The 16,280-nt window shown below is 37.8% G+C and overlaps 1 protein-coding gene across 11 annotated transcripts in view; it reads left to right on the forward strand.

The window, feature by feature from the left end:
- The window catches only part of LOC147033930 (disintegrin and metalloproteinase domain-containing protein 12-like), a 135,776-nt gene that overhangs the window by 85,614 nt on the left and 33,882 nt on the right, over positions 1–16,280 (forward strand). For 3 of the 11 annotated variants that reach the window (XM_085873424.1, XM_085873430.1, XM_085873496.1), the window contains exons 19-21: positions 2,797–2,898; positions 3,219–3,320; positions 8,620–8,667. The exons of 2 other annotated variants lie outside the window; for them this stretch is intronic. In XM_085873424.1, the coding sequence (XP_085729550.1) occupies positions 2,797–2,898; positions 3,219–3,320; positions 8,620–8,667 (252 nt within the window). Of the gene's footprint in view, positions 1–2,796; positions 2,899–3,218; positions 3,321–5,971; positions 7,480–8,619; positions 8,668–16,280 lie in introns of those variants that run through there. 6 more of the 11 variants (XM_085873448.1, XM_085873469.1, XM_085873459.1 and 3 more) reach the window with 4 other exon arrangements.

A 16,280-nucleotide genomic window follows, 5' to 3' on the forward strand; every position in this document is an offset into this window, starting at 1 on the left:
TTTTGTCTTGAACCATTCCTGGGTGCTTTTTGAAGTGTTTTTGGGGTAATTGTCCTGCTGCAAGACCCATGACCTTCGACAGAGACCCAGCTTTCTGACACCGAGTTGAACATTGCGCTCCTCAATGTCTTCGGAATCTCCTGATTTCGTGATACCATGCACACATTCAAGGCACCCAGTGCCAGAGGCAGCACAGCAACCCCAAAAGATCAGTGAACCTCCTCCATGTTTGACTGTAGGGAAGGTGTTCTTTTATTTGAAGGGTTCATTTTGTATTCTGTAAACATAGAGATGATGTGCTTTACCAAAAAGCTCTAATTTGGTCTCATCTGTCCACAGGAACTTCTCTCACAAGGATTTTGGATTGTTCAGGTGTGTTTTGGTAAACTCCAGTCAGGCTTTCTTGTGTCTGTCTCTCTCAGCAGTGGGGTCCTTCTGGATCTTTTACCAGAGAACCCTGTTTCATTGAGTTGGCAACGGAAGGTGTGAGTTGAAACTGTCATACCTTGTGTCTAAAGGTCAGCTTGAATCTGTTTGGCAGTTGATCAAGGTGCTCTATCCACCATTCGAACAATCCTTCGCTGTAATCTTTGATCGAGTTCTCTCTTGCGGCCATGTCCAGGGAGGTTGGCGACAGTGCCATGGACCTTAAACTTCCTGATTACATTAAGTTCGGTGGACACAGGAACATCAAGATCTCTGGAGATGGATTTGTAGCCTTGAGATTGTCCATGTTTGGCTGCAATCTTGTGTCTGACCTCCTCAGACTATTCACTAGTTTTCTTTTCTCCATGCTCATTGCAGCACACACAGTGACACAAAACAGCAGGATTACTCCTTTTCTCTATTCAAACTGGTTGAATGGGTGATTTTTATATTGCAGGCACCTGCAACTCACCACAGGTGAGTTCAATTCCAAGGTAAATGAGAATCACCTGCTTGAAATCTAATGATTTCTAACAACTTCTGAAAGGTGCCAATAATATTGTCCAGGCCATTTTAGGATTTATGTGTGGAATAAGCTAAGATTTTGTGATTTTTTTTTCAGCTTTTTTTGTTTTGTTCCACTGAAAACCAAAGAAATACACGAGTGGATACCAAAATATTTTTTCATTTCAACAATTTTCTGGAAGTAATGGTGCATTATTTGAAAACAGTGCTAGAGTGTCTATACTTTTGGCCATGACTGTATAGTATGTATGTATATATATATATATATATATATATATATATATATATATATATATATATGTATGTATGTATATATATATATATATATATATATATATATATATATATGTATGTATGTATATATATATATATATATATATATATATATATATATATGTATGTATGTATATATATATATATATATATATATATATATATATATATGTATGTATGTATATATATATATATATATATATATATATATATATATATATATATATATATATATATATATATATATATATATATATATATATATATATATATATATATATATATCCCTGTGTCGTAAGAGGCGACCAGGGTTGCGTCAGGAAGGGCATCCGGCGTAAAACCTGTGCCAAATCATTATGCGGATCATAACGGATGATCCGCTGTTGTGACCCCTAATGGGAGCAGCCAAAAGAAGATATATATATATATATATATATATATATATATATATATATATATATATATATATATATATATATATATATATATATATATATATATATATATATATATATAGACTGCTCTTTTTCAGATTAGTTGGTGCCATAAATTTCTGTATTTTGGAGTGGGGATTGGTTATCTGAATTACTGTGAAGTTTTTCCTGCCATCATGGAATCAATCCCGTTGCACTATCGGAAGATATTTCTTTTAGGTGGCCGAATTGTCATCACCTTTGAATATTCCTCCAATATAACAGCCAGCCAGTGGGGTGTTTTTTTTTTTTTACTACCCACGGATAAAAATGAGGAGCTCCTTGATCATTGGGTTTGTTCGTTTTGAGGGTGTTCGTTCATCATATCGATCCGGGAATGCATCTTCCATTGCCCACATCCGACATTGATCTTGGATATTGCCCACAATATAAAACGGTCCGTTGAGGTTTTATGTGATGTTCTTTTTCATCAGACATTTGCGATCGAGTCATTTTTGCTTCGATGAAGTGCTCTGTTATAATGAAGAAAAGAGGTACAGTCAGAAAACATCAGTGAATTGCTCTTTTTGGATTTTAAAACTTATACTGGAGCTAATAACAGCCAAGCAACAGGAATTCACACATTGATCAGTGGTAAATTTTGTGGTTTGAAAAATAGCGATTGGGAGTATGCTTTCATGGATGGGTGGGCATGTTGGCACACATCGACGGTGATTGGAGCTTCTTCTATTAATCAGATCCAAGTGGAGACATGCTGTCCTACCACAACAGGAATGTGTTTTGTAATCCCTTTGAATACAACCCAATTTTGTAAACCTATTCTGCTGAGTTTCCCACGTTTTCTTTCATATTCCATTATAATTAATTTTGTTGGCATTACAATAAGTGGTTGCCTTTATTTATAACTTTTTAGGCATGAAAATTTGTTCTTCTTTCTCACATGGTTTGTAGATTGTGGCATGTAGAAACTATGGCTGTGTGTCATAGTTGCTTTACCTTCCGTAAGCATTTTCCTGCTATTTCGCACAGACATTAACTTATTCCTCTCACCTGACTTCCATACACCATAAGAAATTATTTCCCATTGATAATATTACATTGCATCATTCAAAGCTTAATGCTTCTTGATGATACTCAGATCCTGAAATGGTGACCTCACAGCCCAGTACTGCTTCATCCAACACTGACTTGAGCTCAGACTCCATCCTTACTGTCAGCATTAAGAACCCTGGTGCCTCAGGTAATCCTTCAGGTCATAAAGCAGAGTCACAAGTACAATATATCTGCATAAATAAAATGAGTGTTTTGTCCAAATAGCAAACCTCACCTTTTACACATTCAATTTGTTCTTCCTTCTTCCATGACGTGAAGATTGTGGCGTATAAAAATTATGGCTGTATATCATGGTTCCTATACCTTACACAAGCATTTTCCTGCTACTTTGCACAGACGTTACATTTTGCCTCTCACCTGATTTCCATACACTGTAAGAAATTATTTCTCATGGATAATATTACATTGCATCATTCCAAGCTTAAAATTATTCTCAATGATACTCAGATTCTGAAATGGTGACACCACAGCCCAGCACTGCTTCATCCAGCACTGACTTGAGCTCAGACTCCATCCTTACTCTCAGTATTAAGGGAACTGGCTCCTCGGGTAATCTTTTTGGTCATAAGGCAGAGCCATAAGTAAAACAATCGGCCTAAATAAAATTGGTAGTGGAATGTATGAACAGAATTCTATGATAAGTTTCATCTCCTTCATGTGATGTTGTCACTGTTTAAGCACAGAGTTTAACAAACCATGCAGCTTTGCTCAATAATATGTAATCTATAGGATCCCAGACATTACCAAGTGAATGCAATGTCTCCCCTCTGCTCTGCTTCACACACTTTGACCCCTGTAAAATCAAAAGAAAGACACCGGACCAATGTTTACCTGCTTCAATATGATGAGACTGTGGCAAGGCATCCTTGTGCCAGGTGTTGGCTGAATTACTTCAAGTATAAAGGCTTGCAGGCCCAAACCATAAATTTGACCAACTTTAACCTTTAACGACGATGAGATCGAAAGAAAAATACCAGACCAATATCTGCCTGCATTTATCTCTCGGGGCTTTGGCAAGGTATGTTTGTGCCAAATATGTTGTGTCACAAATTCTTTGCATGTCTGTTGGGCAGTGTATGGGTACTGCAGGTTAGTACTAGTATGCTGAGAGCTATGTATTCCAAAATTTGTTTTGTGTAAAAAGGGAAGATGTTTTCATATTGGGGTTAGCCTTTGACATGTATAGAATAATCGCTGAGGTGCGATAATTTTCAGGTTATTTTGGTTTTAAAATGCAGGGAAAACACTTGTTGCTTTTAGAAAGAAGAACCTTCGAGGAGGTTCTATGTAGGCCCAAATAGGTTTTAATGGGAATGAAAGAAGGGCTGAGACCCTTTGTTTGCGGTGTTTTATCGTGTCACATCTGGTTTCCTAAATAAATTCTCAGTTGGGAAGGTCTCTCTTGCCGTTGTGGATCGATCGATCAAAGCACCATCACATCTCATGACAGTCTAGATTGCTTGAAAGATAAACGCTTGGCTGACCAGAAACCTATTTTCACATCAAATTTTAACTTTTGACCCCATATTATATTTAATGCCTGGTGTTGGCGCAGTGGTAAGGGCAGCGGCTTGGGATCCAAAAGGTCCTGAGTTCAAGCCCTGTTGGGCCACTGAATTAATACACCAGGGGGTTGACTCAGCCTGTCATCCTTCCGAGGTCGGCGAAATGAGTACCGGTGTATACCCCGGTTAAAATAGGTGAACCATATCCCTGTGTCGTAAGAGGCGACCAGGTTGCGTCAGGAAGGGCATCCGGCGTAAAACATGTGCCAAATCACTATGCGGATCATACGGATGATCTGCTGTGGCGACCCCTAACGGGAGCAGCCGAAAGAAGAAGAAGAAGAAGATTATATTTGACGAAAAGAAAGAGACCAATATCTGTCCACTTCAATCTTTGAAGCTGTGCTAAGGTATCTTTTCTGCATCCTTATCGGGGCTGTTTGAAGCATCTTTTGTACCAAATCGTCCATGAGCTAAAGGGGGGGGGGGTTAATCTTTTGTCTGAGGCCATTTGGTTTGATGGTATTTCCTGATAGGGCTATCAGTGGAGTTTACAAAAAAAAAAATTGAAACGACACCATCCCCGCCACAGTCCCCCAGCATGGGGTCAAACTTTGCAGGCACTTTCTATTTCCAGTAAAAACCAGCAAACCCTGAACTCAAGCAAACAATAAAATCAAATCAAATATAGCAAACTGTTGTTACATAATATAGACCTGCTTTTCACAGATGAGCAATTTTAATATCAAACATGATAAAATAATACCTCTGATTAGGAAAAATGAATTTTCTTGGTTTTATATATATATATATATATATATATATATATATATATATATATATATATATATATATATATATATATATATATATATATATATATATATATATATATATATATACATACATATATGTATATGTCTATATATATATATATATATATATATATATATATATATATATATATATATATATATACATACATATATATATATGTCTATATATATATATATATATATATATATATATATATATATATATATATATATATATATATATATATATATATACATACATACATATATGTATATGTATATGTCTATATGTATATGTCTATATATATATATATATATATATATATATATATATATATATATATATATATATATACATATATACATATATATATATATATATATATAATACATATATATATACATATATATATATATATATATATATATATATATATATATATATATATATATATATATATATATAGACATTTGCCAGTCTTGTGTTTATTATACTCGGTAGTCATTGTCACCTTCTCATTTATTGTTAAATATTTATCATCATTATGATCGTGTTTGCATATTGAAAGAAAATGCAAGAGATTTGAAAGTCTTGTGTTCATTGTACCGGCATTCATTTGCATTGTTTCACTTCGTTTTAGATGGATATATCATGTATATTATCATGATATTGTGCTTTCAGGTTTAAACTTATCATCTGAAAACTTACCTAACCAGGGCATGGACACTTATAATAAAATTTAGATTTGTAGTTTGTTATTCCAGCTCAGAATAACCAAAAGTGAAACGTACATTTAGCTTCTGTACCTTTTGTCCTTTTTAACTTGCTTTCTCATCTTATTGGTGGTGGCTAACAACTCTTTCATCGCATTTGTTTCAGGTGATAATTAATACAGAAATATGTCAGAAGACCCAAAATACAGAGGCTCAACCTGAACATGCTGTGAACAAAACAAAACCTGTTTCTATTTTACATTTTGGAACTCAAAAAAAAAGAAGTAAAGGCATTCAACAATGAAACATTGCAGCAAACATTAGGTCATTGAGAACAAAGGGGTCAAAAAGCCCTTCTAGATATACAGAAATTTGTGAATGCTACTGACAAGAAACCTATGGAGAAAGCCATGATATCATGGTATTTGTTCTAAAAAAAATCACACAACCATTCCAAAAAGAGCGCTGGAAAGAAAGCTAAGTTTGTTGTCCCACAAAGAGGTTTTTTTACACTCACAACTTCAAAGTTCTACAATAAAACCTTTTTCAGGAATTTTTCCAAGAACATATATATATTTTACAATTGTGTGCAGAAAAGAGCCGGTCACAAAAAGAGAAATTGTCCGAGATTGAGAAATAGATGATGCAGAGATCACGATAAAATGGGCAGCATGGGGTTTTAATGATGCAGCTATGATGGTCAAAATGGACAATGTAGATTTTGCAACAAAAATTCCCATGCATAACATTGCTTCAAACATTTGGATGGATCTGGGATCCAGAACAAACAGTAGTCATAGGTCCATCCATATTTCTGCCTGTGCTGAGTCTCTGGGTCCTAAACTATATTCTTCCCTTCCAGCCATACATGCTTTTTCAGAATGTATTGTCACTGCATCTTTGGCACGAAAATGGAAAATACATCCCCTGGGATTGATGAAGAACAATGAAGCCACCCAGCATGGATGCCTTCGCAAAGCTTAGTGACTCATGTTACGTATCACCAAATACTATCTCCATCATAGAAGCATTTGTTTGTGCCCACCATAGAAAACCACAGTTATAAAGTGTAATGGATGCTTGGTTGATACTACTCTATCAAGCCACTTCACCCAGAATCAAGGATTAATTTGGCCCTTGACAGCATTAAAGAAAGCAACCCAGGAATACTTCCACATTGCAGGTCAGTTCTTGTTGAAAGATCAAGCACACAAACTATTTGGCTTCAATTTTTGAAAAATGCCCTCAAATGTGCTCCAGCCATTTCCAATTATGCAGGGAATGGGTGGAAGTTTTATGAAGGTTGTTCCCAGATTTCATGATTTGAAGGGGATTTGATGCTGCATCACATTTGTCAACATATGGATGATGATCTCAATGCTGTTGATAAAGCAGAAGAGGAACCGACATACAGCTTGTCGATTTAGAGTGGCACTGATAATTATCATTATTATATAATTATAATACGATTATAATCGGATATTGTGTCATTGAACTATCAATAGAAATGTATCTGAACTGACAGTATTACTTCAATTAGAAATATGGACAATGATATAATAATTATATGTAATAAGCATTTACCATATATCTTCAATTACCTTCAGTTGTATGTTGTTCCCAAAATTACTGTGTATGAAAACATTTCAGATATTAAAATTATTACTTATTGGATATTATACTCTGTATTTCATTTTAAAATATGCGTGTGGTGTGTGAAAAGTGGGATAGATGGATTTTGATCGATTTTGGCTCCCAGTGTGCTGCAGTTTGCACCCAAAACATGAGGTTCAGACATGAACTTTGCTGTGGGTCTTCAGCCGGATGGTGCCCATAACAAGTCACTTTTTGTGAATCGCATGAGATATTCCTGGAAAATCACAAGTCACCATCTCTTGTTTTTTTTCTGTGAAACGGAACTGGAGCTGAAGATATTTTAAATTTAAAAGTACCTTGGGATCTACCCTCCAACCAGCCACTGTAAATTGTTCAAGGAACTGTTCTAATAGTTGTTTTCTTCACCTCACAACTTCAATTTCAGGACCAAATGACTCACTCGATATCACAGGCCATTTGGACTTTGTGATATGATAACTCAACACGCCTCCTTTATATATAATTTATTGTATCTCATTCACTCTCTGCAACAAGTTCTACATTTCCGATACTGGTCGATGGCTTGGTGACCAGTTTCACAAATACTTAAATGATATTCGAGTGAACAGCAATGATCTTCACGAGCCAGTTGCTCGACTTTTTAAACCAGCCTGGATACATCACATGGCTGTTTGTGGAATGTCCCAAGGCTTTCAGGGAACAAGCAACTCCAGGAAGCTCAGAGAACATCTAATTTTCAAACTTGGAATTCGATCACCGAATGGTTTGAACAAGCATTTTTCTTCCTCTTAAAACCTCTTCTTAATAAAGGAGTTAATTTTATTTACGGTAGTCAACAATCTACAAATGTGTGCGAATGAACATGGGATTTAACTAACGTCAGACCATTAGACTAAGTTTGCGGCCCGAGTTATAATCCCAATCGGAGTAGTACTATTGTAAGTTCATGCACACTTGCAACGACTGTACATTTGAATTCGAAGGATTTTTCCTCATTTACACACAAAATATTTGCTTTACTACAGATTACAAATAAAATTAAGATTGCTGTTCTTTTCATGATACAACACTGTAAAAGGTAATGTTCCAGTATTTTCTCATTTTATTGCTCATCACATGAAAATATTTCTTTATTGTATCTGTCCTTGGTATTGGCTCATGTTTTTGCTCCCATGATGTACATTGTTTTCCACACAGGACCACAAACTACAGTGCCAACTAAGCAACAACCGAATTTTATGTCAGGTAATTTCCTGGAAGGTAGAGATTCCATTGTTTGACAAATCTGCTCATTGGGTATGTGGGTGATCTCTGTGACGAGGGATTTCTGGAGCCCTTTGCAAAAATTCTCCTTCCTGTCTTTTCCTTACTTTTCAAAGTTTGTTATTCTGCCTTTTTCATTGTCACTTTGAGGCAACGTGAAAGCAGAAGTCAAGAACGATTGGTGTGGTTGAGCCATTTTGATACTGGTCCAATTTGAAAACTCCCGTGACACTTTGACACAGCTGCTGGTTGAATGTTCCAACAAATAACTGGTTCATTTGTGAGACTGACTCTTCTCTTCCTGCTGCTTGCCCTGCCTGCGAACAGATAATGGTTTCTACCATCTTGGCATCTTCTCAAATATCCTATTAATCAATGAGTTAGTTTGAGTGTTATCATCATTTAATAGGTTTTTTCTGATCTTTCTCTATTGGTTTATTTTATTTTCTTTATCATTTTATCTTCTGCATCAACAATATTGTTTGTTTAGTATTGCCATTTAATTTTTTTTTTTTGCTTCAAATTGGTAAAATTAGATTTTGGACTTAAGTTGCAGTGAGCTTCAAGAGACTAAGTGTTTGGTCTTATTAAAATATGTCATGACCAAAATGTAAAGCTGTTGGTTTCACATCAGCATCATCGCGATAACACCAAATGCACTTATTTTGAAAGACTGGTTCGTCCAATGCAGTTGGACATAATAAATAGTGTAAGTAGGGAGAATATATTTGTTCTGGCTCATTTTCACACAAAAATAATTTTTCTGGTTCAGCCCTTATTTTTCACCACTTTTACCCCATTTTCTTTTTCTCATTTTTCCATCATTTTACCTCATTTTCTGAAGCACTTTTTGCCAGTGTACCCCTTTTTTCTTTTGAAAAACAATTTTTTACTAAAAATTCTGCTTTCTTTAAATTTTCTCAACCTCTACTTTTTTTGTCTATATTTTTCGAAATAAGTCGAAGTAAAATTACAAGTAATAAAGGGTGATGAAAAATGCAAGAAAGTTGCATAGCCCTACTTTTCATAATACATTTTCTCAAGAACCGAAAAAATGGTTTTTTCAGAACTTTTAAAAATTGCATTAAAAAAGGAGACAAAAAATGTTAAAGAAGCAAATTCAAACAAAAAATATCAAAATAACTCGATGGATGATTTATAAAATGTAGAATATCAAATTCAGAATCTTATTTTGTTCGTTGAAAAATATTGATAATTTTTATTTCAAAAGTTAATTATGCGAATACAAGCGATAACAGACTTTAAAATTACAAGTTAATTTTTATTTTAAACAATAGAACTACATATAAATGCACCAAAAAACAATTTTTTCTGCAAATAAAATGGAAATAAAATTATTGCAATGATGTAATTGAATAGAACTTTAAGAAACACTTGTACACCCGGAAGCATAAATGCCAGAGTGGAAATGTTATGTTCAGCGAAAATTCAACTAATATTTTTAGCAGCGTCTCGCGTAGCGAACGCTGCACATAGAGAGCTCGGCGTTATTCTTCTTCTTCTTCTTCTTCTTCTTATTCTTCTTCTTCTTCTTCTTCTTCTTGTGAAGAGAAAACCTTAATCTCAAGGACTCTGCTCTTGTATATACAAGATCCGGATCTCCTTAAATATTAAGCACATGTACACATCCTCACATAGACGGTGCCTTTTGAGAGCGTCTATCATGAACTTTTAAATATATTCGGACATTTGCTTTAAAGTTTTGAAAAGTTCACGTTACAATTTAAAGATTATTCCATTTATCGTATTGTAATTTCGTAAATACATTATTTATTTCGTAAATACACGATATATCGTAAAAACGTAAATACATTATGACGGGTTTCGGGATTGGCTTAATCAAGACATGTGACGAAATATCGGAAGTTGTTGTTGTTTATTTTTTTATTTTTTTTTTTTAGCCAACAAAACCTTTAGGACGCTGCTCTTGGACACATTTGTCCTTGTTTGTAATAAGGATGCAAATAAGTACAACTTAAAAAAACACAATTCTACAAAAATTAAATGCGAGAAAATGAACACTCTCTGAGATTATACACTATGATATTTGGCGCAGACATTAAGAAATATTTTTAGAAAAAACAAAAAAATGTTTAAAAATTTTAAAATCCTAGTTTGCAATGCGTGTTCATGTTCCATCAATTGTCCTTTTTTCCCCCAACTTCTGTGCCAATTCACCCCACCTTCTTAAATCTACATCCTCCTAACCCCTCATCTGTTATCCCCTCTCCTTACCCCTCCCATCATGCCCCTCATCCTCCCTCCGTCCTTGGCACCTCTTCACTGTTTTCTGCTTCAGTATCAGCTCCTCCTCTGTTGTCCCAAAGTGTGTGGTGTTCTAACATCTGTGGGCTCTATTCTAACCTAACGGATATCTCACTCTCTCAATCAGTCCACTTCTCAACATCACAAGCATGCTCCTTCTTTCCTTTCATCACACCTCCGCCTCTTCACAACCCCTCAAATATTGTACCTCCACCTTGCCCGCTCCCTTCTTCAACATACCATGACCAAGTCTCATCCTTCCCCTCTTTCCACCTCTCCCATTACCCTCCTGCACCTTGGCCATGCCTGCTCTTATCATCTCCCTTCCCTCTCAAAGCTTCCCTCTCACCCCTCCTTCTCAAAGCAACCTTCACAATCTTCCCCCTACAAGTTTCCCTCTCACCTTTCTCAAAAACTCCCCTCACCCTTCTCCTTCAACTCTCCCCTCTCACTGTTCTCCTTCCAATCTCCCCCTCACTTCTCCTTCTCAAAGTTGCACCCCCTCCTCACATCCACATAACTTCCTCCTTCCCCCTGCCCCCTCTCTTTTTACTCCCCATTGTATTTCAACCCATCACCACAGAGCCTTTTCTCCTTCTCATCCGGCCCTCTCCCCTTGCACTTCTGCAATCCCCCGCACTCTTTCAACAACTCTCCTTACCTCCCCCCATCTCCTCCCTCATCCCACCCCCTCCCCTCTCCTGCACCCAAAGTCTCCTCCCCTCCCACTTCCTTTACATTGTGGACCTCAAACATCTGGGGCCTTCGCTTTAACCTGACAGATCTTTCCGTACATGTTGCCACTGACAAACCAAACATAATCTGCTTAACAGAAACTTTCCTCCTTCAAAACGTCTCTGACTCCCTAGTATCTCTCCCTGGTTACTCCCTCCTCTGGTATGTCAGACCTGAGCTTTCTCCTGGCGGCGGAGTTTCTCTCTTCATCAGCTACTCCATCCTCACTCTCCATGCACTGCCCTCACTCCCCCACTTCCCCAGGAATACCTCTGGCTACGGCTTCCCTCCACTCCCACCTCATGTTTATATCATGGTGACCACAATTGTCATCAATTGGACCAACTTCTTGCCTCTCATCCCAACTCTCTCTCTTCCTCACTTGTGGTGACTTCAATTGTCATCATGCCAGTTGGTTGGGTAAGGGTACCTCTCTCACCTACCATGGCACTTACACAAAAGACTTCTGCGACTCATTGGGACTGACACGATCTGTCATCTTCCTGACCCGGATCTCAACCAACGGTACTCCAGCTATTCTGGATCTGATTTTGACCAATTTCCCTAAAAAATATCTGCTGTTCTTTCTCCGCTCCAATCGGTTCATCTGAACACATGCTTGTCAAAGTGGACATCTCTCTGGCTGTCATCAGAGAACTATCTCAGCGACATCAAGTCTGGCATTTCACTCAGGCTGACTGGTAGGGTCTTCAAGCAGCCATCAAACTTATAGACTGGTCTCCCATCGTGACCTTCTCTGGCATTAACTCGTCCTGGGAATTCTTTCAAATAATCTCTCTCTCTCTCTCTCTCTCTCTCTCTCTCTCTCTCTCTCTCTCTCTCTCTCTCTCTCTCTCTCTCTCTCTCTCTCTCTCTCTCTTTCTCTTTCTCTTTCTCTTTCTCTTTCTCTTTCTCTTTCTCTTTCTCTTTCTCTTTCTCTTTCTCTTTCTCTTTCTCTTTCTCTTTCTCTTTCTCTTTCTCTTTCTCTTTCTCTTTCTCTTTCTCTTTCTCTTTCTCTTTCTCTTTCTCTTTCTCTCTCGCACAGATTGATCTCCTCTCATCTTCAGTTGGCTGACCATTCCTCCCACTCATGGTACACTGAAGCTTGTGGCGAGGCAGTTGTCCTGAAACAATGTGCATTCACCTCATGGAAGGCAAATCCAACTGAAGGCAATCTCGGTTCCTTCCATAAAGCTCGGAACAAGTGTGTGCCCACCCTCAGGAGAGCCAGAAAACAACATCTTTCTCATCTCAAGTCTGAACTCTCAAACCTGTCTCCCTCCAAATCCTGGTAGCATCTATTTAAGTCTGTTTCTGGTGTATGTTCCCCCTCCATTTCCCTCCCTTACCTCAAATGGCTGCACAGCTGACACTGCACGTGAAAAGGCTGAATGCCTAAACTCTATGTTTGCTTCAAAGACTTGTGTCTCAAACCCAACGATTTCTGTACCCACCTTACCCAGTCACACCCAGCTGTTGCTGGACTCTGTGCCCATTTCTCCTGACAAAGTGGAGAGCTTGATGTCAAACATCGACACAGATTCTGCATCCGTTCCAGACGGCATCAGCCCACGTGTCCTAAAAACCTGCTCTGCTGCTCTTATTTACACTCTCTCTGTTTTATTCACCCTCTCATTTGCTCGAGGTCTTCTGACATCTGCCTGGAAATCAGCAAACATTACTGCCCTGCATAAAAAAGGTACAAAAACAAATCCCTGCAACGACAGACCAATCAGCCTTCTCCCAATTATCAGCAAGGTTATGGAATCCACCATCGCTTCAGACATTAAATCCTTCCTCTTCTCCAATGGCTTGATTTCCGATCATCAATTTGGAATCAGACCAGGTCACTCTTCCTTGGATTTGCTGCTTCTGCTCTCCCAACAATGGATGGAGATCCTCAATGCCAGACATGAAATCAGAGCCATCTCCCTTGACATATCGCGTGCTTTCGATATGGTCTGGTGCACTGCCCTGCTTACGAAACTCTCTTCCTATGGCATCCAAGGCATCTACTCTCATGGCTCGTAAGCATCCTCTCCTTTTGCAGCCAATATGTGGCCCTTAATGGAGTTCTCTTTCTCCTCTTCCTGCCCAGGCTGGAGTTCATCAAGGCAGTGTTCTGGGCCCTGTTCTTTTTCTGGTTTTCATCAATGATCTCTCCGACTCTCTGGAAAACCCTCCTTATCTCTTTGCTGATAACTGCACCCACTGCTGTACCAACTGTCGTCGCTCAGATCAGCAAGCAGCAGCCTCTTTGATCTCTGCAGATCTGGATAAAATCACAAACTGGTCCAACACGTGGAACATGTCTTTCAATCCTGACAAATCTCATACTCTCACTATATCTCTCTGAAAGGACCATCTGGACCCCCCCCCCAATCTCCTTTATCAACAATCCTCTTGAAGAAGTCTTTTCATTCAAGCTTCTGGGTCTCACTATCTGCCATGATCTTTCCTGGAAAAGCCACATCTCCAAGCTGGCCACCAAAACCAGTCGCCGACTGGGCATCCTTCATTGTGCAACGTTCTTCCTTGGCTGCTAAGATTATGACCACATACTAAGTTTTCTTCCATAGCCTTATGGAGCACTGCTCTCCCCTCTGGGCTGGTGCTCCTGCCTCCCACCTTTCTTGGCTTCACTCTGTGGAAACCAAGGCGTTTTGGATCATTGGTATCTCCTGCAATGAGGCTGACTTTTTGGCGGTCTCACTCTCTCACCACAGGGTGCTCGGTAGTCTTTCTGTCTTCTACCGTCTCCTCTCCAGTCTCACCCCTCCTCCCCCCAATATATCCCCCCCCCATATTTCCGCAGGGCACTCAACGTCCGCCAGCAACCCCCTTCTGGTAAAACTACCAAAATCAAGAATCACTGCTCACCTTCACTCTTTCATTCCTCTTTTTTCCTGCCTTTGGAACAAACCCCCACACTCTCTTCAATCTCACTCTTCCTCTTCCCTCCATGTCTTTAAAACAGCTTTTCACCACCACCTCTTATCTTTCCCCCATCCAAAACCACAATCTTTTCTACCCCTGTTAATCCACCCCAAACCCACCTCCTTCAAATTCCCTTCTTTCCTTCCTGAAAGTCCCTGTAGTGTCCGTCATGTATACCCCGTGTTTCCACCCCATCTCTCTCCCTTCCACAGATCTCATCATGTATCTGTTCCCCACTGTTTTGTCCTTCCCTCTCCCACCCCTCTTATCTCTCGCTCCCTTGTTGTACGTTCTGTGTGCTAGCTCTCATACATCCTCGACATTGTATACAACATAAAATAATATAAAAACACTTAAACATTCTTTAACAATAATCTTAGTGATTAACTCAGATTTTAAATTTAATCACACGACAATGCTTATAATGGAAATATTAGAAAATTACTTTGTAGATGCAAACAAACACAGAAGCAAGCTCGATAGCTGAAGGAATTGTTAAGACTAATCCTTTTATTGAAGAAGGAATTGAGCAAGGATTAAGAGAATTTAAAACTATTAAATTATTTATAAAATTCATAAGGTAGTTGTTTCAAAGAACTCGATGGAATATATATATATATATATATATATATATATATATATATATATATATATATATATATATATATATATATATATATATATATTCAAACATGTTTCAAAATTAACTATTAAGCTTAAAAATAATGGCATAGTTGATTTCACAATTCGCAATTAATTTAGATTTTGGAGAGTTATCAGGTGTAATCTCAAAATAGATTGAAAGCAACGAAGTATTTTACAGTGACAATGTTATTCACATATCTTCAGAAATAAATTTGATACGAATCAACTATCACCTAATTGATGGAGCTTAGAGCGATGGTGTTCGATCAGGTACAATGTTTTCATTCAGCGCATACTCAGCCCCAATCAGGTATATATTCATTTTACAACCAAATAATCTCATGTATCTTCCTGTGTCAGCAAAAACCATACACAGTTACTTTTCATAATTTCCAACCCAGATAATCACATAGTCTCTTGTTTTTTTTTTTCTTTTCTCAAAGCTCAAGGAAGAGCTAGTACACTGAATGGATCAGGTTGTAACAGGACAAAAGGAACAGTAGGGAGAGGAGGGAGGGAAAACACCAACAGCAAGGCTGAAGGACAATATAGAAGGAGACTTGGACAAACAATGGACGTGAGTGGAATGGGGGGTGGGGGGCAGGAAAGGATGCATGGGGTGGACAAAATGGATACAGAATGAAATTTGTAAGGAGGATGGCTTGGGTGAGGTTAGCTCGGGTAGCAAAGATCATGGTTTTGGATTTGGATGATCTGAAATTCAATAGGGAAATTATAAGTATCAGATTCACATTTGAGAAATCAAATTTTAATAACATCTTTTTTAATGAATGAATATGAAATTATTGTGAGAAAACATGAGTTATCCAAATATTAATTAATAAAGATGTGGATGGGATCTTCCTAATCCCTATTATTTTCAAATTGAAGGTGTTTATCTTTGCAGAGGCTACTATAAACCTAAGAGACATCCGGGAATTATCATTTTCGAAGAGATGAGGTCATCATTACCCTAATGGGGAATAGGTTCC

The sequence above is a fragment of the Eptatretus burgeri genome, chromosome 1, assembly GCF_056783735.1.
Source record: "Eptatretus burgeri isolate ZD-2024b chromosome 1, Ebu_testis_v1, whole genome shotgun sequence".
Classification (NCBI taxonomy): Eukaryota; Metazoa; Chordata; class Myxini; order Myxiniformes; family Myxinidae; genus Eptatretus; species Eptatretus burgeri.